Source organism: Bombina bombina, chromosome 6 (assembly GCF_027579735.1).
Source record: "Bombina bombina isolate aBomBom1 chromosome 6, aBomBom1.pri, whole genome shotgun sequence".
NCBI classification, from domain to species: Eukaryota; Metazoa; Chordata; class Amphibia; order Anura; family Bombinatoridae; genus Bombina; species Bombina bombina.
This window is the reverse complement of record NC_069504.1, coordinates 423593892-423618609: the sequence shown is the minus strand read 5'-3', so window position 1 is coordinate 423618609 and position 24718 is coordinate 423593892. Positions and strand designations below refer to the sequence as shown.

General features: G+C 40.4%; 1 protein-coding gene across 2 annotated transcripts in view; it reads left to right on the top strand.

Moving 5' to 3' along the window:
• Positions 1-24718, top strand: part of ARHGAP26 (Rho GTPase activating protein 26) — a 1495203-nt gene that overhangs the window by 507873 nt on the left and 962612 nt on the right. For both annotated transcript variants that reach the window (XM_053717161.1, XM_053717160.1), the window contains exon 9: positions 3142-3242. In XM_053717161.1, the coding sequence (XP_053573136.1) occupies positions 3142-3242 (101 nt within the window). The remainder of the gene's footprint in view (positions 1-3141; positions 3243-24718) is intronic.

Sequence of the window (24718 nt, the reverse complement as noted above, 5' to 3'; positions counted from 1 at the left end):
ATGGTGAGGAGTCCTAGGAGCTCCTGTGTTTTTAGACAGCCTTAAGCTACCGCAAATTACTGTAGTCAGCCACGGTTTCACTTAATAATGAACGCTCAGATTTAACCAAGTGTTGAATATATGGTGCTGGTACTGAATATTATTGCAAGTACTATCCCTCCTGTATTAGCTAACTTCAATATGCAAAATACATAAAGACTTAATAATAGAACTTTGTTTGGTGCTACTGCCTAATAATTTAACTCACTTCGAGTTGCATTTGGTATACATCCACATCCACGATACCGCTTGTTGTAAGATAGCCGTATTTTACAAAACTAAGGTGCATAAAATATATTCAGAGCGCTATCATATTAGCTTTGGGTTAGATGAGTATGTGCAGCTTGATCACGTATGCATAATTTTCGCCGTCAATACAGCTTATACAACAGAGCAGTGCATAAACCTATTCTGGGGCAATCCTGTTTGTATGCAAGGTGGAATGTACACAGACTAGTATAATTTACTGCAAGTGTGGAAATTGATACGAACATTAGGTTATAACTCTATAATAGACTCACAACATAAGCGGAATGTTTGTACGTCTATCTGTTTAAACTCTGTTGTCACTGAGAACAGATACGTTTCATTATACTAAGAAACTACATTATTTAATCACCAGTACATTGTGATTTATCCAGATGGGTACTCAATTAATTCTGTGATGATAGGATCAGATAAGCTCCAGTGTTGCAACATATAAGATTATTTAACTGCCGCATCACAGAGAGCTATTTAAACTGATATTAAAGAAACTGTGAGCAGACAAACTTTACCGAAGTTCGTTCATAATATACAAACTGTGTATGATTCACAAGTCGGAAGCACATACAGCTCAAGTGCAGAGACTAAAGAACATAATTTTTGTAATTAAAGTTTAAGCACACCAACCAGCAACGGTCGTCATTTACAACCGCAGAGAAACCAAATACACATAAGTCTATTCAGTACAACAACATTATACATTGTCTCAATAAAGATAAAATTGTATTATAATGAAGTTCAATTATTCAGATACAATTTAAAAGCATTTATGAAGGTTAGCTTTTGATATTGTGGAGGGAATAGCCTACTCTTCAATCCTTTGGTAGGTAACTGCTAATACTTAAAAGCGGAGTTAAGAGATTCTATTCAGAATCCAAATAATAAATTGGGTATATATAACCACATTTGGCAACAAACAGAAATATTAAAAATTATATATCCAGTGTTTAATTCAAACCAAGCTTCGCTAAGATATATTACTATCGAGACATAAAGAATACATTATATACTTAATTCTCACATAAGAATTAGTAACTTTGGACACAAAGAATTTGGTGTATCAGATCTCCAGATATAAGTATATAGCAGCCCTCACTCCAGCACATATTCAACACTAAAGTACTAGGAGCAATAACCTTTACTTGTACTGATCTGCTGACATCAGGAAAATCGGTGCTTAAGAGTGATTTTAAGTGTATTCCTATTTTTAACGTAACCCAATAAAAGTTATATTTTAATTTGCAATCTGTTTTCTCCCCTTCCACTTATTCCTTAGGGAATAATTTGTATCATCCAGTTAGATTCAATTGATTTATAGACCTAGGAGTGCTATAAGTGTATACTTTCTCTTTCTTTGCTAAATGTCAATAAGTATTTAAAATAAATGTGCTGGTAGAGCTGACATAGTATGTCAGTGCCGTTATATTAAACTTTGGTTTACATTTTATCTCATCAACAATGCATGTTGCTTTGTTCAACAGTATCTCATTACTAATTGTGTGTATGGGCTTTTGTGTGGTAAAAGGAACTTTTTTTTTCCATTGAAGGATTTTATTGATATAGCATTATAAAAGTACTGGTAACTTTCTGATACTGGGGAACATAAACTGATTGTAGATGATTTATGTCCAACTTGTTATTACATTGGGCCAAATTAGCCCGATTCCCACATACTCAAAAACATACATACAAACACATATATGTGATTTTTTTATGGTTAAAAGCTAATCTAAATTGACACTATGCATGTTGTATACCTATGTACCAAGTGCTGACTGGCTGATCAACACAAATTACACAGCTCTGTTGAGAGGAACAAACTCTACAAACCTATATATATATATGTAACATATAAGGTGCCTATGTCCCTTGATATGTTAGCTGCAGAAATGTCTTGATCACATGTAATCATAGGACAGCCATGTTGTAGGTCATAGTTTTTAGAAGATATTTTTCATCATTGTTGGCATTTGAAACACCAGAGGTTTCTGCTTCTAGTCCTACTGTAGCAGCTATTTATTTGTCCTGAAGTTTAATTTCAACTTCTGGGCATATAGGTTAATTTCCCCCCCCCCCCCCCAAAAAAAAAAAAAAAAAGTGCATTGTTAGTTTCCTTTCGCTAGTATGTTGTCTATACTTAGAAAGTGGTTTAAAAATATTCTGAGAACATTAGCAAACACGTCATATGATCAAAGCTGAGCATAAGAGAAATAAAGAAACCAAATGCAATAAAACAGTCAAGAGATGGACCATATTGTTTAACTCACTACTTCATAAAAATAGTTTTCTTCAACCAATGCCATTTGTATTTATAACCCCACAGTAAGTCTAAGGAAAATAAACAAACATAACTTGTATGCAGATCAGTAGTTCATTTTCATTGGTGGTAAAATATTTACATTTCATGCTATTGCTTTATTTAATTGCTCTGCTTTCTGACTAGATTTTTTGTACATTTCTGTGGCAGGCATGAAATAATTTTGTGGTGAATATAAAACTGGCTGTGGTAATCATGAGATTAAGTTTTGGTATTTATAAGATTATGTGTGGTTTTCATAATTGTTACTTCCCGTCTGTTCGTTTATTTTGTTTGATATAGGACAGAAAATATAATTAGCTGCCCAATATTTACACAAAGTAAACAACTTGTTAGTAGATGTTTTTTGTTTTTTTAACAGTTCTGTTAAGATTTACGAGGGGGTAACCAATTACATAATGAATATATAGATTTATAAAATATAGAGACATGTTAAAATGTTGAAAGGTAAAAAAAACGGTAATAAAACTAAACATTTTTGGCGTTAGTTGACTGTACTTTATATGTTTTTTTTCTTTTAGGACATTTTGGAACATCTTGGGTCAAACATTACTGCACTTATCAGCGTGAGACAAGGCAAATCACAATGATACCGTTTGACCAAAAGTCTGGGGGAAAAGTGGTAAGTGTTTTCTAATATATATATATATATGAAAGTGATTACACACTACTGTGCATATTTTTAACCTATTGGTTGTGCAGACTAAAATTATATGCTTGTGATATGAACACTGATGTATGATATAGCCTGCCTTTGTAGGAGCCAAAAGATAGCGTATTACCTTTAAAGGGACATGAAACCCACATTTGTTTTCTATCATTATTCATATAGAGCATACATTTTTAAATAACTTTAAAAAAACACAAAAACTTTTTTTTTTCCATTCTCCTATATAGGTTCAGAAGCTGCTGATTGCCAACTCCAAATTAAATGCCTCTTGTCATTGGCAATCAGCTAGCTCCCAGTAGTGTCTTACTACACCTTCAATAAAACATACCAAGAAGGAAGGATTAAGGAAATTAGATAATATAAGTAAATTTGAAAGTTGTTTAAATTTGAATGATCTGTCTGAATCATGAAATAATTTTTTGGGGTTTTATGTCCCTTTAAGTTCCCTCTGCAACACTTTTTGCGGTGTGTCTTTTTTCTTGACGCAATAAGCTAAGTATAATTGAATATTCTTTTTGTTAATCACGTGCCTCACTTGGTAGCATTGACAATTTCCAATTCTTTGCACTTACAACAAATTTGAACTGGTTGGCCAGAAAGAGAATTTGTCTATTTGCTTACCTTACAGTTACATGTGTCATCAATTAGTTTTCATACAATATTTGCACATACAAATCTGTAATGGAATCTGCCTTCAGTAGATCATTGGAGACATATCTAGAGAAAGTAAATGCTCAAGCACTGCGCTGGTATGTTTACCAAATGATTTGATGACATTATGTAAAACAGAAAGTGATTGTATGTAAAACATCATGATTACTACCCATGAAATTCATTAGTCACCAACTAATTGATATGCTTTAGATCAAGTATAGTGAAGTTCTGTTGAAATAAACAAAACCAAAAAACCCAAAAAAGATTGACATATGTTGTCAATTTTTGTTATTTTTTATTTTTATGCAACATAAACACAAGATTGAAGTCATATAAAACTTTTGCTTTAAAAGCAAGCACCCAACATTTGTATTTATAATCAAGCAAGCACCCAACATTTACATTTACATTTAGACCAAGTAAGCACCTAACATTCACATTTAGACCAAGTAAGCACCCAACGTTTACATTTTGACCAAGTAAGCACCCAACATTCACATTTAGACCAAGTAAGCACCCAACATTCACATTTAGACCAAGCAAGCACTAAACATTTACATTTAGACCAAGCAAGCACCCAACATTTACATTTGGACCAAGCAAGCACCCAACATTTACATTTGGACCAAGCAAGCACCCAACATTCACATTTAGACCAAGTAAGCACCCAACATTCACATTTAGACCAAGCAAGCACCCAACATTCACATTTAGAAAAGCAAGCACCCAGCATTCACATTTAGACAAACCCAGCAAGCACCCAACATGCACATTTAGACAAACCCAGCAAGCGCCTAACATTCACATTTAGACAAAGCCAGCATGCAACATTCACATTTAGACCAAGCAAGCACTTAAAATTCACATTTAGAACAAGCAAACAAGCACCCAACATTCACATTTAGACAAACCCAGCAAGCACCTAACATTCACATTTAGACAAAGCCAGCAAGCACACACCATTTGCATTTAGACAAAGCCAGCAAGCACCCAACATTCACATTTAGACAAAGCCAGCAAGCACCCAACATTCACATTTAGACAAAGCCAGCAAGCCCCCAATATTCACATTTAGACCAAGCAAGCACCCACACTTCACATTTAGACCAAGCAAGCACCCAACATTCACATTTAGACTAAGCAAGCACCCAACATTCATATTTAGACAAAGCCAGCAAGCACTCAACATTCACATTTAGACAAAGCCAGCAAGCACCCAACATTAACATTTAGACAAAGCCAGAAAGCACCCAACATTCACATTTAGACCATGCAAGCAAGCACCCAACATTTACATTTAGACCAAGCAAACACCCAACATTAACATTTAGACCAAGCAAGCACCCAACATTCACATTTAGAGAAAGCCAGCAAGCACCTAACATTCACATTTAGACAAAGCCAGCAAGCACCCAACATTCACATTTAGACAAAGCCAGCAAGCACCCAACATTCACATTTAGACAAAGCAAGCACCCAACATTCACATTTAGACCAAGCAAGCACCCAACATTTACATTTAGAACAAGCAAGCACCCAACATTCACATTTAGACAAAGCCAGCAAGCACCCAACATTCACATTTAGACCAAGCAAGCAAGCACCCAACATTCACATTTAGACCAAGCAAGCAAGCACCCAACATTCACATTTAGACCAAGCAAGCAAGCACCCAACATTCACATTTAGACCAAGCAAGCAAGCACCCAACATTCACATTTAGACCAAGCAAGCAAACACCCAACATTCACATTTAGACCAAGCAAGCAAGCACCCAACATTCACATTTAGACCAAGCAAGCAAACACCCAACATTCACATTTAGACCAAGCAAGCAAGCACCCAACATTCACATTTAGACTAAGCAAGCAAGCACCCAACATTCACATTTAGACTAAGCAAGCAAGCACCCAACATTCACATTTAGACTAAGCAAGCAAGCACCCAACATTCACATTTAGACTAAGCAAGCAAGCACCCAACATTCACTTTAGACCAAGCAAGCAAGAACCTAACATTCACATTTAGACAAAGCAAGCATCCAACATTTACATTTAGACCAAGCAAGCACCCAACATTCACATTTAGACAAAGCAAGCACCCAACATTCACATTTAGACCAAGCAAGCATCCAACATTTACATTTAGACCAAGCAAGCACCCAACATTCACATTTTGACAAAGCCAGCAAGCACCCAACATTCACATTTAGACCAAGCAAGCAAGCACCCAACGTTCACATTTAGATTTTAGCCTGACTGATACAGTGTTGGGTGCTGGCTTGGTCAAACCAGGCGAGACTAGACAGAATTACTTGGATTGTAATGATAAAATTTGGACGCAAAATGTGGATTTATTCAGACTTGAAAGTACATGTTCCTGGAGTGCTCATCAATTCACCACTGGTTTTGATAAAGTATATGCAGTAACTGATTAAGCCTGATAAATTACCTCATTTTTATAGCTATATTCCTTAAAGGGGAGTTAAAAGCTTTAATTATTTTTAGAAAAAAGAAACAAACTCTGCAAAATTGTTTCACTATTTATTTTGTTCCCCTTTTCCTCTGATTGAAATACATAAATGTATAAAAAGTGCTCTAATACGTTAGATCATTTTCTGATTGCGCTTTTGCTTGCATATAACTAAGTTGTTAACCCCTCCAATCATATAGTTGTGTCCGCTCCAGAGGAACAATTCACTACTGCTATGTAGCTGGACACATCTGGTGAGCCAATGACAAGAGACATAGGTGTGTATTAACAATTACCAGCTAGCTCCCAGAAGTGCATTGCTGATCCTAAATCTATATATCTATCCATCACTCCACTCTGTTTTCCTGTGTGAGACGTCTTTACAGACTTTTATACTTCACTTCTCTTGTAAGGTGTATCCAGTCCACGGATCATCCATTACTTGTGGGATATTCTCATTCCCAACAGGAAGTTGCAAGAGGACACCCACAGCAGAGCTGTTATATAGCTCCTCCCCTAACTGCCATATCCAGTCATTCTCTTGCAACTCTCAACACGCATGGAGGTAGTAAGAGAGAGTGGTGAAATATAGTTAGTTTTTTATCTTCAATCAAAAGTTTGTTATTTTAAATGGTACCGGAGTTGTACTATTTTATCCCAGGCAGTAAATAGAAGAAGAATCTGCTTGAGTTTTCTATGATCTTAGCAGGTTGTAACTAAGATCCATTGCTGTTCTCACATATGTCTGAGGAGAGAGGTAACTTCAGCGGGAGAATGGCGTGCAGGTTACTTTGCTATAAGGTATGTGCAGTTACAATTTTTTTCTAGAAATGGAAAATGCTAGAAAATGCTGCTGATACCGGATTAATGTAAGTTAAGCCTGAATACAGTGATTTAATAGCGACTGGTATCATGCTTACTCTCAGGGGTAATACCCTTATAAAATTGCAATATAAAATGTTTGCTGGCATGTTTAATCGTTTTTATATATGCTTTGGTGATAAAACTTTATTGGGGCCTAGTTTTTTCCACATGGCTGGCTTAAATTGTGCCTAGAAACAGTTTCCTGAGGCTTTCCGCTGTTGTAGTATAAAAGTTACAGTTGTTGCAGTTAAAATTTCAAACTGTGACATCCAGCTTCCCTCAGGAGTCCCCTGTATGCTATAGGACATCTCTAAAGGGCTCAAAGGCTTTCCAAAGTCGTTTATTGGGGAAGGTAGGGCCACAGCAGGCTGTGGCAGTTTGTTGTGTCTGTTAAAAATTGTCTATATATCGTTTTTTTGATCCGTTTTTTTGAATTAAGCGGTTAATCATCCATTTGCAAGTGGGTGCAATGCTCTGTTAACTTATTACATACACTGTAAAAATTTCGTTTGATTTTACTGCCTTTTTTCACTGTTTTTCAAATTTTGACAAAATTTGTTTCTCTTAAAGGCACAGTACCGTTTTTTATATTTATGTTTAAAAGCAATGGTGGAACCCCCTCTTAGAATGTGTACCAAATGTACTGATTTCACTTTAAGCAATAAAGATCATATTCTGTCTTTAAAAAAAAAAAAATTATCACCAGAGGAATCTGACGAGGGGGAAGTTATGCCGACTAACTCTCCCCACGTGTCAGATCCTTTGACTCCCGCTCAAGGGACTCCCGCTCAAATGGCGCCAAGTACATCTAGGGCGCCCATAGCGATTACTTTACAAGACATGGCGCAGTCATGGATAATACACTGTCAGTGGTATTAACCAGACTACCTGAATTTAGAGGTAAGCGAGATAGCTCTGGGGTTAGACGAAATGCAGAGCATACTGACGCTTTAAGAACCATGTCTGATACTGCCTCACAATATGCAGAAGCTGAGGAAGGAGAGCTTCAGTCTGTGGGTGATGTTTCTGACTCAGGAAAGATGATGCAGCCTGATTCTGATATTTCTACATTTAAATTTAAGCTTGAACACCTCCGCATGTTTCTCAGGGAGGTTTTAGCTGCTCTGAATGACTGTGATACAATTGCAGTGCCAGAGAAATTGTGTAGACTGGATAAATACTATGCAGTACCGGTGTGTACTGATGTTTTTTCAATACCTAAAAGGTTTACAGAAATTATTAATAAGGAATGGGATAGACCAGGTGTGACGTTCTCTTCCCCTCCTATTTTTAGAAAAATGTTTCCAATAGACACCACCACACGGGACTTATGACAGACAGTTCCTAAGGTGGAGGGAGCAGGTTCTACTTTAGCAAAGCATACTACTATCCCTGTCGAGGACAGTTGTGCTTTTTTAGATCCAATGGATAAAAAATTAGAAGGTTACCTTAAGAAAATGTTTATTCAATAAGGTTTTATCCTACAGCCCCTTGCATGCATTGCTCCTGTCACTGCTGCTGCGGCGTTCTGGTTTGAGTCTCTGGAAGAGGCTTTACAGGTAGCGACTCCATTGGATGACATACTTGGCAAACTTAGGGCACTTAAGCTAGCCAATTCCTTTGTTTTCTGATGCCATTGTTCATTTGACTAAACTAACGGCTAAGAATTCTGGTTTTGCTATACAGACGCGCAGGGCGCTATGGCTTAAATCATGGTCAGCTGACGTGACTTCAAAATCTAAGCTGCTTAACATTCCCTTCAAGGGGCAGACCCTATTCGGGCCTGGTTTGAAGGAGATTATTGCTGATATCACTGGAGGAAAAGGTCATGCCCTTCCTCAGGACAGGTCCAAATCAAGGGCCAAACAGTCTAATTTTCATGCCTTTTGAAACTTCAAGGCAAGTGCGGCATCAACTTCCTCTAATGCAAACAAGAGGGAACTTTTGCTCAGTCCAAGACGGTCTGGAGACCAAACCAGACCTGGGACAAAGGTAAGCAGGCCAAAAAGCCTGCTGCTGCCTCTAAGACAGCATGAAGGAACGGCCCCCTATCCGGTAACGGATCTAGTAGGGGGCAGACTTTCGCTCTTTGCCCAGGCGTGGGCAAGAGATGTCCAGGATCCCTGGGTGTTGGAAATTATATCCCAGGGATATCTTCTGGACTTCAAAGCTTCCCCCCCAAAAGGGAGATTTCACCTTTCACAATTATCTGCAAACCAGATAAAGAGAGAGACATTCTTATACTGTGTACGAGACCTCCTAGTTATGGGAGTGATCCATCCAGTTCCAAAGGAGGAACAGGGACAGGATTTTTACTCAAATCTGTTTGTGGTTCCCAAAAAAGAGGGAACCTTCAGACCAATTTTGGATCTAAAGATCTTAAACAAATTCCTCAGAGTTCCATCATTCAAGATGGAAACTATTCGTACCATCCTACCTATGATCCAGGAGGGTCAATATATGACTACAGTGGATTTAAAGGATGCTTATCTTCACATTCCGATAACAAAGATCATCATCGGTTCCTCAGGTTTGCCTTTCTAGACAGGCATTACCAGTTTGTAGCTCTTCCCTTTGGATTAGCTACAGCCCCAAGAATCTTACGAAGGTTCTAGGGTCGCTTCTGGCGGTCCTAAGGCCGCGGGGCATAGCAGTGGCCCCTTATTTAGACGACATCCTGATACAGGCGTCAAACTTCCAAATTGCCAAGTCTCATATGGACGTAGTACTGGCATTTCTGAGATCGCATGGGTGGAAAGTGAACGAGGAAAAGAGTTCTCTATCCCCACTCACAAGAGTTTCCTTCCTAGGGACTCTGATAGATTCTGTAGAAATGAAAATTTACCTGACGGAGTCCAGGTTATCAAAGCTTCTAAATTCCTGCCGTGTTCTTCATTCCATTCCGCGCCCTTCGGTGGCTCAGTGCATGGAAGTAATCGGCTTAATGGTAGCGGCAATGGACATAGTGCCGTTTGCACTCCTACATCTCAGACCGCTGCAACTATGCATGCTCAGTCAGTGGAACGGGGATTACACAGATTTGTCCCCTCTACTAAATCTGGATCAAGAGACCAGGGATTCACTTCTCTGGTGGCTATCTCGGGTCCATCTGTCCAAAGGTATGACCTATTGCAGGCCAGATTGGACAATTGTAACAACAGATGCCAGCCTTCTGGGTTGGGGTGCAGTCTGGAACTCCCTGAAGGCTCAGGGATCATGGACTCAGGAGGAGACACTCCTTCCAATAAATATTCTGGAAGAGCGATATTCAATGCTCTTCAGGCTTGGCCTCAGTTAGCAACTCTGAGGTACATCAGATTTCAGTCGGACAACATCACGACTGTTGCTTACATCAACCATCAAGGGGGAACAAGAAGTTCCCTAGCGATGTTAGAAGTCTCAAAGATAATTCGCTGGGCAGAGACTCACTCTTGCCACCTATCAGCTATCCATATCTCAGGTGTAGAGAACTGGGAACTGGGATTTTTTAAGTCATCAGACTTTTCATCCGGGAGAGTGGGAACTCCATCCGGAGGTGTTTGCACAATTGATTCATCGTTGGGGCAAACCAGAACTGGATCTCATGGCGTCTTGCTAGAACACCAAGCTTCCTTGTTACGGATCCAGGTCCAGGGATCCCAAGGCGACGCTAATAGATGCTCTAGCAGCGCCCTGGTCTTTCAACCTGGCTTATGTGTTTCCACCGTTTCCTCTGCTCCCTCGACTGATTGCCAAGGTCAAGCAGGAGAGAGCATTGGTGATTTTGATAGCGCCTGCGTGGCCACGCAGGACCTGGTATGCAGATCTGGTGGACATGTCATCCTTTCCACCATGGACTCTGCCTCTGAGACAGGACCTTCTACTTTAGGGTCCTTTCAACCATCCACATCTAATTTCTCTGAGACTGACTGCCTGGAGATTGAACGCTTGATTTTATCAAAGCGTGGCTTCTCCGAGTCAGTCATTGATACCTTAATACAGGCACGAAAGCCTGTCCCCAGGAAAATTTACCATAAAATATGGCGTACATATCTTTATTGGTGTGAATCCAAGGGTTAGGATTCCCAGGATATTATCTTTTCTCCAAGATGGTTTGGAAAAAGGATTGTCTGCTAGTTCCTTAAAGGACAGATTTCTGCTCTGTCTATTCTTTTGCACAAGCATCTGGCAGATGTTCCACATGTTCAGGCATTTTGTCAAGCTTTGGTTAGAATCAAGCCTTTGTTTAAACCTGTTGCTCCCCCATGGAGCTTAAATTTGGTTCTTAAGGTTCTTCAAGGAGTTCCGTTTGAACCTCTTCATTCCATAGATATCAAACTTTTATCTTGGAAAGTTCTGTTTTTGGTAGCTATTTCCTCGGCTCGTAGAGTCTCTGAGTTATCTGCTTTACAATGTGATTCTCTTTATCTGATCTTCCATACGGATAAGGTAGTCCTGCGTACCAAACCTGACTTTTTACCTAAGGTGGTATCTAACAAGAATATCAATCAAGAGATTGTTGTTCCATCCTTGTGTCCTAATCCTTCTTCAAAGAAGGAACGTCTATTACACAATCTGGACGTGGTTCGTGCTTTAAAGTTTTACTTACAAGCTACTAAAGATTTTTGTCAAACATCTGCTTTGTTTGTTGTCTACTCTGGACAGAGGAGAGGTCAAAAGGCTTCGGCAACCTCTCTTTCTTTTTGGCTAAGAAGCATAATCCGCTTAGCCTATGAGACTGCTGGCCAGCAGCCTCCTGAAAGGATTACAGCTCATTCTACTAGAGCTGTGGCTTCTACTTGGGCCTTTAAAAATGAGGCTTCTGTTGAACAGATTTGCAAGGCAGCGACTTGGTCTTCGCTTCATACTTTTTCAAAATTCTACAAATTTGATACTTTTGCTTCTTCGGAGGCTATTTTTGGGAGAAAGGTTTTACAAGCAGTGGTACCTTCCGTTTAAGTACCTGCCTTGTCCCTCCCTCCATCCGTGTACTTTAGCTTTGGTATTGGTATCCCACAAGTAATGGATGATCCGTGGACTGGATGCACCTTACAAGAGAAAACACAATTTATGCTTACCTGATAAATTTATTTCTCTTGTGGTGTATCCAGTCCACGGCCCGCCCTGTCATTTTAAGGCAGGTAATTTTTTCATTTAAACTACAGTCACCACTGCACCTTATGGTTTCTCCTTTCTCTGCGTGTTTTCGGTCGAATGACTGGATATGGCAGTTAGGGGAGGAGCTATATAACAGCTCTGCTGTGGGTGTCCTCTTGCAACTTCCTGTTGGGAATGAGAATATCTCACAAGTAATGGATGATCCGTGGACTGGATACACCACAAGAGAAATAAATTTATCAGGTAAGCATAAATTGTGTTTTTGTATGGGACCAAATAGCTCAGGTCTCTATCGTCCTTTTACATTTGTTCACTATTTAGTGAGAGTTAGGACGTTGATGGCGCAGTTTTTGTTTCGTGCCCGTTTTTTATATGCTTTCATAGAGATTTAGGCTGTCTTTAAATCTGAAGAGGTATAAAGTTTGCGGTAGTGAGACCGCTTGGCATCTAAGAGAGAGAAGTCAGCTTTATGCTTATCCTCGCCCAGTTTGTGCTTAATTTATCGGGCAGAGTCCTCTAGGGCCTCATGAGAAAAACGTACTCTGCCATTGTGGGCGGATACAAGTAGCCACTCTGTTCACTTCACAGCGTTGATTAGGGCATCTATTATCTCAAAATAGATCTCCTATATCATGGGGACCTCGGTTTATGATTCTGTCTTCAGTACCTCGTTGAACGACATAACGTATGTTTTATTTTAGGTATCTGGCGGAGTGTGAGTAATCTCGCTTCCCACCACAAGTTGTTGTATTGGCCGTGTCTGCTTTGGTCTGTCAAGCTGACAGTCTTTTGTATGTGGGGCAGTGATGGAGTTTTAACTATGTATGGGCTCTTAGGCTGATTTCCCGCTGCAGACCTCAGGGGCACCATGTAATAACCAAGTATTAAGCTTGGCACATTTGTTTAGCGGGAGCGACAGCGTATCAGTTTGAGTACGGAGCTCCAATTTTTTTCGATTGATAATAGCATGAGTCTCTCCTGCTCCACTATGGTTCGAGCGTTAGTCTTATGTCTGGGGAATTTGTTTTCTCATAAGGGCGCCTTTGTGTCTAATTTTTAAGGTTTAAAACTTTAGCGGAAGCGAGTTTTACTGTTTGACAGTCTTGGTTATGTGTGTGCTGGTATGAACGCACACAAGGTAATCCTAAATTTTATTTTATTTTCCACACCTTTATGAAAGGTGATAAGGGATTTTATTTTATGCTGCCTCTTCTTTCTGCACCGTTTGTTTCTCTGTCCCAGGGAGAGTCTGCTGGTGCTGTGTGGGGCATTTTCTCCATCGGTCAGAGGAGAGGTTTAGTGTTTGGAAGCTGTTTCAAACTGAGACTTCCTCTAGTCTCTTATTTCCTTTCTATGCAGAAGGATTTCCTTTGTTCCACATGCGTGCTTCATTGCATGTTGGTTTTTAATTTACTCTTATTAGAGTATATAAGAGAAACTGTTAAATGTATTCTCTCCTTTCAAAGTACCTTGCTGTTTTGGCGACATCTTGTTGTATTATTTTATTATTACATTTTCTGTCTATCATGTAATAGATGTTTTATACTATAATGTTTTTCCTATATTTTAATAGGAACTCTGTGTATTACCTCTCTCATCGGAGGGGAATATTCTAATTCAGCCACAGTTATTTCTGTTTCTGACTCGTAATACTAGGAATTATATTTCATAATGCCTGTGCTATTGTGTTCTCCTATTTTATATAGTCCTCCTATTTTATTTTTGGGACTTCATTTTTTATCTCTCTGATGGAGGTGATTTTTTCATATGTCAGTGCCATGTCTGTTGAAATGGCTTTGAAGTCAAATGGACTTGCTGTTTTCTTCCTGAAAGATGCAAGGATAGTACACAGCAAAAGCAACATCCCAGGAAGCCAAGGGGTTCCCCCAAAGGATAGAGTCTCAAGTTAAATTCCTGCTATGGCTTGCAGTGGTGTAGTAGGTTCCCCAAAAGAAGCTTTAATTGACTCTAAGAGGACAAGAAGATCTCTTATAGAAGTATGTAAATACTTTTCATATTTTATCTCTATACTTATACTCGTCTGGCGGTCTTGATATCCTTGTTCAGGCCTTGGTCAGAATCAGGCCTGTGTTTCATCCAGTTGCTCCTCCTTGGAGTCTTACTCTTGTTCTTAGGGTTTTGCTCAGGCTCCGGTTGAGCCTATGCACTCTGTTAATATTTTGGAAAGTTTTTCTTCGCTATCTCTGTTCGCAGAAGTTTATTTTTGAGTTTGCGACTTGGTAGTGTGTTTTTCTCTCTCCTTGTGTTGTATACGGATAGGACAGTCCTTCATCGTAAGTTGGGATTTCCTCCTAAGGTAGTGTCGGACCGCAGTATCAATTGAAGCTATTATTGTTCTGTCCTAGTCCTTCTTTCAGAAGGAGCGTCTGTTGCATAACTTGGATGTTGTGCGTACTCTGGAAGTCTGTCTGCTGGCATCTAGATATTTTATTTAGTTGTTTTCTCTGGTTAGTGTAAGGACCAGAAGATCTCTTCTCCTACTCCTTTCTTTCTGGTTGAGAAGTGTTTTTAGATTGTCTTAGAGTTGGCTGGACTTCAGCCTACTGTGAGTATTTAGGCTCTTCTTTTATTGATGTTTCTTCTTCTTCCGGGGCCTTTATAATGGGGCTTCTGTGTTTCTGATCTGCAAAGCGGCCTTCTGGTCCTCGTTGCATTTTTTTTCTGCAAATTTCAAAATTGTCTTGTTCTCCCTCCCTTCTATTCTGCGTTCACTAGCTTGGGTATATGTTCCCACTAGTAATTGAATCAATTTGTGGACTCTCCATGCCATTGGAAAAAAAACAAAATGTATGTTTACCAGATAAATTATTTTCTCCAACATAGGTGTGTCCGGTCCACGGCGTCATCCTTACTTGTGGGATATTCTCTTCCCCAACAGGAAATGGCAAAGAGCCCAGCAAAGCTGGTCACATGATCCCTCCTAGGCTCCGCCTACCCCAGTCATTCTCTTTGCCGTTGTACAGGCAACATCTCCACGGAGATGGCTTAGAGTTTTTTAGTGTTTAACTGTAGTTTTTATTATTCAATCAAGAGTTTGTTATTTTAAAATAGTGCTGGTATGTACTATTTACTCAGAAACAGAAAAGAGATGAAGATTTCTGTTTGTATGAGGAAAATGATTTTAGCACCGTAACTAAAATCCATGGCTGTTCCACACAGGACTGTTGAGAGCAATTAACTTCAGTTGGGGGAACAGTGTGCAGTCTCTTACTGCTTGAGGTATGACACATTCTAACAAGACGATGTAATGCTGGAAGCTGTCATTTTCCCTATGGGATCCGGTAAGCCATGTTTATTAAGATAGTAAATAAGGGCTTCACAAGGGCTTATTAAGACTGTAGACTTTTTCTGGGCTAAATCGATTCATTATTAACACATATTTAGCCTTGAGGAATCATTTATTCTGGGTATTTTGATATGATTATATCGGCAGGCACTGTTTTAGACACCTTATTCTTTAGGGGCTTTCCCTAATCATAGTCAGAGCCTCATTTTCGCGCCGGTATGGCGCACTTGTTTTTGAGGACAGCATGGCATGCAGCTGCATGTGTGTGGAGCTCTGATACATAGAAAAGTCTTTCTGAAGGCATCATTTGGTATCGTATTCCCCTTTGGGCTTGGTTGGGTCTCAGCAAAGCAGATTCCAGGGACTGTAAAGGGGTTGAATATAAAAACGGCTCCGGTTCCGTTATTTTAAGGGTTAAAGCTTCCAAATTTGGTGTGCAATACTTTTAAGGCTTTAAGACACTGTGGTGAAATTTTGGTGAATTTTGAACAATTCCTTCATACTTTTTCGCAATTGCAGTAATAAAGTGTGTTTAGTTTAAAATTTAAAGTGACAGTAACGGTTTTATTTTAAAACGTTTTTTGTGCTTTGTTATCAAGTTTATACCTGTTTAACATGTCTGAACTACCAGATAGATTGTGTTCTGACTGTGGGGAAACCAAGGTTCCTTCTCATTTAACTATATGTATTTTATGTCATATAAAAATTTAGTAAAAATGATGCCCAAGATGATTCCTCAAGTGAGGGGAGTAAGCATGGTACTGCATCATCCCCTCCTTCGTCTACACCAGTCTTGCCCATACAGGAGGCCCCTAGTACATCTAGTGCGCCAATACTCCTTACTATGCAACATTTAACGGCTGTAATGGATAATTCTATCAAAAACATTTTAGCCAATATGCCCACTTATCAGCGAAAGCGCGACTGCTCTGTTTTAGAAAATTCTGTAGAGCATGAGAACGCTGATGATATGGTTTCTGAAGGGCCCCTACACCAGTCTGAGGGGGCCAGGGAGGTTTTGTCTGAGGGAGAAATTTCAGATTCAGGAAACATTTCTCAACAAGCTGAACCTGATGTGATTACTTTTAAATTTAAGTTGGAACATCTCCGCGCTCTGCTTAAGGAGGTGTTATCCAATTTGGATGATTGTGATTATCTGGTCATTCCAGAACCACTGTGTAAAATGGAAAAGTTCTTAGAGGCCCCGGGGCCCCCCGAAGCTTTTCCTATATCCAAGCGGGTGGCGTACATTGTTAGTAAAGAATGGGACAGGCCCGGTATACCTTTAGTACCTCCCCCCATATTTATAAAATTGTTTTCCTATAGTCGACCCCAGAAAGGACTGATGGCAGACAGTCCCCAAGGTCGAGGGGGCGGTTTCTACTCTACACAAGCGCGCCACTATACCCATAGAAGATAGTTGTGCTTTCCAAGATCCTATGGATAAAAAATTAGAAGGTCTGCTAAAGATGTTTGTTCAGCAAGGTTCCCTTCTACAACCAATTGCATGAATTGTCCCTGTCACTGCAGCCGCGTGTTTCTAGTTTGATGAGCTAGGAAAGGCGATTATTAGTAATTCTTCTTCTTATGAGGAGATTATGGACAGAATTCGCGCTCTTAAATTGGCTAATTCTTTCACCCTAAACGCCACCTTGCAATTGGCTAGGTTAGCGGCGAAAAAATTCTGGGTTTGCTATTGTGGCGCAGAGCGCTTTGGTTAAAATCTTGGGCAGCGGATGCGTCTTCCAAGAACAAATTGCTTGACATTCCTTTCAAGGGGAAAACACTCTTTGGCCCTGACTTGAAAGAGATTATCTCTGATATCACTGGGGGCAAGGGCCACGCCCTTCCTCAGGATAGGTCTTTTCAAGACCAAAAATAAACCTAAGTTTCGTCCCTTTCGCAGAAACGGATCAGCCCCAAGGGCTACGTCCTCTAAGCAGGAAGGTAATACTTCTCAAGCCAATCCAGCCTGGAGACCTATGCAAGGCTGGAACAAAGGAAAGCAGGCCAGGAAACCTGCCACTGCTACCAAGACAGCATGAAATGCGGGCCCCCGATCCGGGACCGGATCTGGTGGGGGGCAGACTCTCTCTCTTCGCTCAGGCTTGGGCAAGAGATGTTCTGGATCCTTGGGCGCTAGAAATAGTCTCCCAAGGTTATTCTCTGGAGTTCAAGGGGCTTCCTCCTAGGGGGAGGTTCCACAGGTCTCAGTTGTCTTCAGACCACATAAGAAGACAGGCATTCTTACATTGGGTAGAAGACCTGCTAAAAATGGGAGTGATTCATCCTGTTCCATTAGGAGAACAAGGGATGGGGTTCTACTCCAATCTGTTCATAGTTCCCAAAAAAGAGGGAACGTTCAGACCAATCTTAGATCTCAAGATCTTGAACAAGTTTCTCAAGGTTCCATCGTTCAAGATGGAAACCATTCGAACACTTCTTCCTTCCATCCAGGAAGGTCAATTCATGACCAAGGTGGATTTCAAGGATGCGTATCTACATATTCCTATCCACAAGGAACATCATCGGTTCCTAAGGTTTGCATTCCTGGACAAGCATTTCCAGTTCGTGGCGTTTTCTTTCGGATTAGCCACTGCTCCTAGGATTTTCTCATAGGTACTAGGGTCCCTTCTGGCGGTGCTAAGACCAAGGGGCATTGCTGTAGTACCTTACTTGGACGACATTCTGATTCGAGCGTCGTCCCTTCCTCAAGTAAAGGCTCACACGGACATTGTCCTGGCCTTTCTCAGATCTCACGGATGGAAAGTGAACGTGGAAAAGAGTTCTCTATCTCCGTCAACGAGGGTTCCCTTCTTGGGAACTATAATAGACTCCTTAGAAATGAGGATTTTTCTGACAGAAGCCAGAAAAACAAAACTTCTAGACTCTTGTCGGATACTTCATTCCGTTCCTCTTCCTTCCATAGCGCAGTGCATGGAAGTGATAGGTTTGATGGATGCGGCAATGGACATAGTTCCTTTTGTGCGCATTCATCTAAGACCATTACAACTGTTCATGCTCAGTCAGTGGTATGGGGACTATTCAGACTTGTCTCCGAGGATACAAGTAAATCAGAGGACCAGAGACTCATTCCGTTGGTGGCTGTCCCTGGACAACCTGTCACAAGGGATGACCTTCCGCAGACCAGAGTGGGTCATTGTCACGACCGACGCCAGTCTGATGGGCTGGGGCGCGGTCTGGGGATCCCTGAAAGCTCAGGGTCTTTGGTCTCGGGTAGAATCTCTTCTACCGATAAATATTCTGGAACTGAGAGCGATATTCAATGCTCTCAAAGCTTGGCCTCAGCTAGCGAGGGCCAAGTTCATACATCAACCATCAGGGGGGAACAAGGAGTTCCCTAGCGATGGAAGAAGTGACCAAAATCATTCTATGGGCGGAGTCTCACTCCTGCCACCTGTCTGCTATCCACATCCCAGGAGTGGAAAAATTGGGAAGCGGATTTTCTGAGTCGTCAGACATTGCATCCGGGGGAGTGGGAACTCCATCCGGAAATCTTTGCCCAAGTCACTCAACCGTGGGGCATTCCAGACATGGATCTGATGGCCTCTCGTCAGAACTTCAGAGTTCCTTACTACGGGTACAGATCCAGGGATCCCAAGGCGGCTCTAGTGGATGCACTAGTAGCACCTTGGACCTTCAAACTAGCTTATGTGTTCCCGCCGTTTCCTCTCATCCCCAGGCTGGTAGCCAGGATCAATCAGGAGAGGGCGTCGGTGATTTTGATAGCTCCTGCGTGGCCACGCAGGACTTGGTATGCAGATCTGGTGAATATGTCATCGGCTCCACCATGGAAGCTACCTTTGAGACGAGACCTTCTTGTTCTAGGTCCGTTCGACCCACTCCAGCTGACTGCTTGGAGATTGAACGCTTGATCTTATCAAAGCGAGGGTTCTCAGATTCTGTTATTAATACTCTTGTTCAGGCCTGAAAGCCTGTAACCAGAAAAATTACCACATAATTTGGTATATCTGTTGGTGTGAATCTGCAGGATTCCCTTGGGACAAGGTTAAGATTCCTAAGAGTCTATCCTTCCTTCGAGAAGGATTGGAAAAAGGATTATCTGCAAGTTCCTTGATGGGACAGATTTCTGCCTTGTCTGTGTTACTTCACAAAAAGCTGGCAGCTGTGCCAGATGTTCTAGCCTTTGTTCAGGCTCTGGTTAGAATCAAGCCTGTTTACAAAATTTTGACTCCTCCTTGGAGTCTCAACCTAGTTCTTTCAGTTCTTCAGGGGGTTCCGTTTGAACCCTTACATTCCGTTGATATTAAGTTATTATCTTGGAAAGTTTTGTTTTTGGTTGCAATTTCTTCTGCTAGAAGAGTTTCAGAATTATCTGCTCTGCAGTGTTCTTCTCCTTATCTGGTGTTCCATGCAGATAAGGTGGTTTTGCGTACTAAACCTGGTTTTCTTCCAAAAGTTGTTTCTAACAAAAACATTAACCAGGAGATAGTTGTGCCTTCTTTGTGTCCTAATCCAGTTTCAAAGAAGGAACGTTTGTTGCACAACTTGGATGTAGTTCGTGCTCTCAAATTTTACTTAGCAGCTACTAAGGATTTCAGACAAACTTTGTCTTTGTTTGTTGTTTATTCTGGTAAACGGAGAGGTCAAAAAGCAACTTCTACCTCTCTCTCCTTCTGGATTAAAAGCATTATCCGATTGGCTTATGAGACTGCCGGACGGCAGCCTCCTGAAAGAATCACAGCTCACTCCACTAGGGCTGTGGCTTCCACATGGGCCTTCAAGAACGAGGCTTCTGTTGATCAGATATGTAAGGCAGCGACTTGGTCTTCACTGCACACTTTTTCTAAATTTTACAAATTTGATACTTTTGCTTCTTCTGAGGCTATTTTTGGGAGAAAGGTTTTGCAAGCCGTGGTGCCTTCCATTTAGGTGACCTGATTTGCTCCCTCCCTTCATCCGTGTCCTAAAGCTTTGGTATTGGTTCCCACAAGTAAGGATGACGCCGTGGACCGGACACACCTATGTTGGAGAAAACAGAATTTATGTTTACCTGATAAATTACTTTCTCCAACGGTGTGTCCGGTCCACGGCCCGCCCTGGTTTTTTTAATCAGGTCTGATAATTTATTTTCTTTAACTACAGTCACCACGGTAACATATGGTTTCTCCTATGCAAATATTCCTCCTTAACGTCGGTCGAATGACTGGGGTAGGCGGAGCCTAGGAGGGATCATGTGACCAGCTTTGCTGGGCTCTTTGCCATTTCCTGTTGGGGAAGAGAATATCCCACAAGTAAGGATGACGCCGTGGACCGGACACACCGTTGGAGAAAGTAATTTATCAGGTAAACATAAATTCTGTTTTCTCTCCTGGCATGGAGAGTCCACGACCCGTCCTTGTTTTATATTTAAGAAGGCAGTAATTTGTGTTCTTTTAAACCTCAGGCACCTCTATACCTTTGTGTCCTCTTTGTTCATGTAATTGGCAAGAGTCCATGAGCTAGTGACGTATGGGATATACAATCCTACCAGGAGGGGCAAAGCTTCCCAAATCTCAAAATGCCTATAAATACACCGCTCACCACACCCACAATTCAGTTTTACAAACTTTGCCTCTTATGGAGGTGGTGAAGTAAGTTTGTTCTAAGATTTCTACATTGATTTGCGCTTCGTTTTTGAAGCCCGATTCCTCTGAGAGTACAGTGAATGTCAGAGGGATGTAAAGGGAGTGTCACCTTTTGAATTTAATGGTTTTCCTCACGGGGATCTATTTCATAGGTTCTCTGTTATTGGTCGTAGAGATTCATCTCCTACCTTCCTTTTCAGATCGACAATATACTCTCATATTCCATTACCTCTACTGATATCTGTTTCAGTACTGGTTTGGCTATCTGCTATATGTGGATGGGTGTCTTTTGGTAAGTATGTTTTCATTACTTAAGACACTCTCAGCTATGGTTTGGCACTTTATGTATTTATATAAAGTTCTAAATATATGTATTGTACTTATATTTGCCATGATTCAGGTATCAGTATATTTCCTTCTGCAGACTGTTAGTTTCATATCTGGAAAATGCTTTTTTATGAAAATGTATTTCTTACCTGGGGTATAGTCTCTTTTTCAGATTGACTGTCTTAAATTCGTGGGCAGAATTAGGGTCGTGAGGGCGCAACATGCCACAGCGAGATTTTTTGGCGCAAAGTTATGTTCGTTGACGCAATTTCATCATTTCCAGCGTCTTAGTTGATGCTGAGTCCTTCACGAGGTTGCGTAATTTATGACGCGAGTGTGTCGTTTTTCGGACGTTTTTGGCGCAAAAAAATATTTTTCTGTTTGTTGTGTTTCATACTTGGCGCCAAATATGTTCATTATTTCAGACCCCATTCTTATTTGCCTCTTGCCTTTTTCTATGTCAGAGGGCTATGCTGTTTGCATTTTTTCCTATTCCTTAAACTGCCATATAAAGAAATTGATCATTTTGCTTTATATGTTGTTTTTTTCTCTTACATCTGATCCTGTCTCAGAATTCACTGTTGGATCCCTGCTGCATGATAACAGTTCAACCAAAGCTAAGTGCATTTGTTGTAAACTTGTGGAGATTATACCTCCAGCTGTGGTTTGTAATAGTTGTCATGATAAACTTTTACATGCCGAAAATGTATCCATCAGTAGTAGTTCATTACCTGTTACTGTTCCCTCAACATCTAATGCACAACATACACCTGTAAATTTAAAATAATTTATTTCTGATTCTATTCAGAAGGCTTTGTCTGCCATTCAGCCTTCTAATAAACGTAAAAGGTCTTTTAAATCTTCTCATAGAGTTGATGAAATTTCAAATGACCGGCAATATACTGATTTATCCTTCTCTGATGAGGATCTATCTGATTCAGAAGATCCTGCCTCAGATATTGACACTGACAAATCCTCTTATTTATTTAAAATGGAGTATATTCATTCTTTGTTAAAAGAAGTGTTGATTACTTTAGATATGGAGGAAACTAGTCCTCTTGATATTAAAACTAGTAAACATTTAAATTCTATTTATAAACCTCCTGTGGTTATTCCAGAGGTTTTTTCAGTTCCTGATGCTATTTCTGATATGATTTCTAAAGAATGGAATAGGCCTGGTACTTCTTTTATTCCTTCTTCAAGGTTTAAAAAATTGTATCCTTTGCCAGCAGTTAGATTGGAGTTTTGGGAAAAGATCCCCAAAGTTGATGGGGCTATCTCTACTCTTGCTAAACGTACTACTATTTCTACGGAAGATAGTACTTCTTTTAAAGATCCTTTAGAAAGGAAACTTGAATCTTATCTAAGGAAGGCTTATTTATATTCAGGTCATCTTCTTAGGCCTGCAATTTCTTTGGCTGATGTTGCAGCTGCTTCAACTTTTTGGTTGGAAACTTTAGAGCAACAAGTATCGGATCATAATTTGTCTAGCATTGTTAAGTTGTTTTAACATGCTATTAATTTTATTTGTGATGCCATTTTTGATATCATCAAAATTGATATTAGATATATGTCTTTAGCTATTTTAGCTAGAAGAGCTTTGTGGCTCAAATTTTGGAATGCGGATATGACTTCTAAGTCCAGATTGCTATCTCTTTCTTTCCAAGGTAATAAATTAATCAATAATTTCAACTGTCACTGGGGGGAAGGGAGTTTTTTTGCCTCAGGATAAAAAAACCTAAGGATAAATCTAAAGCTTCTAACCGTTTTCGTTCCTTTCGACAAAATAAGAAGCAGAAATCTAATCCTTCCCCAAAGGAATCTGTTTCTAATTGGAAGCCTTCCTCAAATTGGGATAAATCCAAGCCATTTAAGAGATCAAAGCCAGTCCCCAAGTCCGCATGAAGGTGCGGCCCTCATTCCAGCTCAGCTGGTAGGGGGCAGATTAAAATTGTTCAAAGATGTTTGGATCAATTCGGTCCAAAATCATTAGATTCAGAGTATTGTCTCTCAGGGGTACAGAATTGGATTCAGAGTAAGACCGCCTGTGAGAAGATTTTTTCTCTCACGCATTCCAGCGAACCCAGTAAAGGCTCAGGCTTTCCTGAAGTGTGTTTCAGACCTGGAGTTATCAGGGGTAATCATGCCAGTTCCGCTTCAGGGACAGGGTCTGGGGTTTTATTCAAATCTATTCATTGTCCCAAAGAAAGAAAATTCATTCAGACCAGTTTTGGATCTAAAGATTTTGAATCAATATGTAAGAGTACCAACTTTCAAGATGGTAACTATAAGAACTATTCTGCCTTTTGTTCAGCAAGGGCATTATATGTCCACAATATTCTTACAGGATGCATATCTTCATATTCCGATTCATCCGGATCACTATCAGTTCCTGAGATTCTCTTTTCTAGACAAGCATTACCAATTTGTTGCTCTTTCTTTTGGCCTAGCGACAGCTCCAAGAATCTTTTCAAAGGTTCTTGGTGCCCTACTCTATGTAATCAGAGAGCGGGGTATTGCGGTGTTTCCTTATTTGGACGATTTCTTGGTACTCGCTCAGTCTTTACGTTCTGCCGAATCTCACACAAATCAACTAGTGTTGTTTCTTCAAAGACATGGTTGGAGGATCAATTTACCAAAAAGTTCTTTGATTCCTCAGACAAAGGTAACCTTTTTAGGTTTCCAGATAGATTCAGTGTCCATGACTTTGTCTCTGACAGACAAGAGACGTTTGAAATTGGTTGCAGCCTGTCGGAACCTTCAGTCTCAGTCATTCCCTTCCGTAGCTATATGCATGGAAGTTTTAGGTCTCATGACTGCAGCATCGGACGCAATCCCCTTTGCTTGTTTTCATATGAGACCTCTCCAGCTTTGTACGCTGAACCAATGGTGCAGGGATTATACAAGGATATCACAATTAATATCCTTAAATCCGAATGTACGACCATTGTATAGTTCTAGGGGCCTCTTTTGTTAGTCCAACCTGGACTGTGATCACAACAGATGCGAATCTTTCAGGTTGGGGAGCTGTTTGGGGTTCTCTGACAGCACAAGGGGTTTGTAAATCTCAAGAGGCGAGATTACAAATCAATATTTTG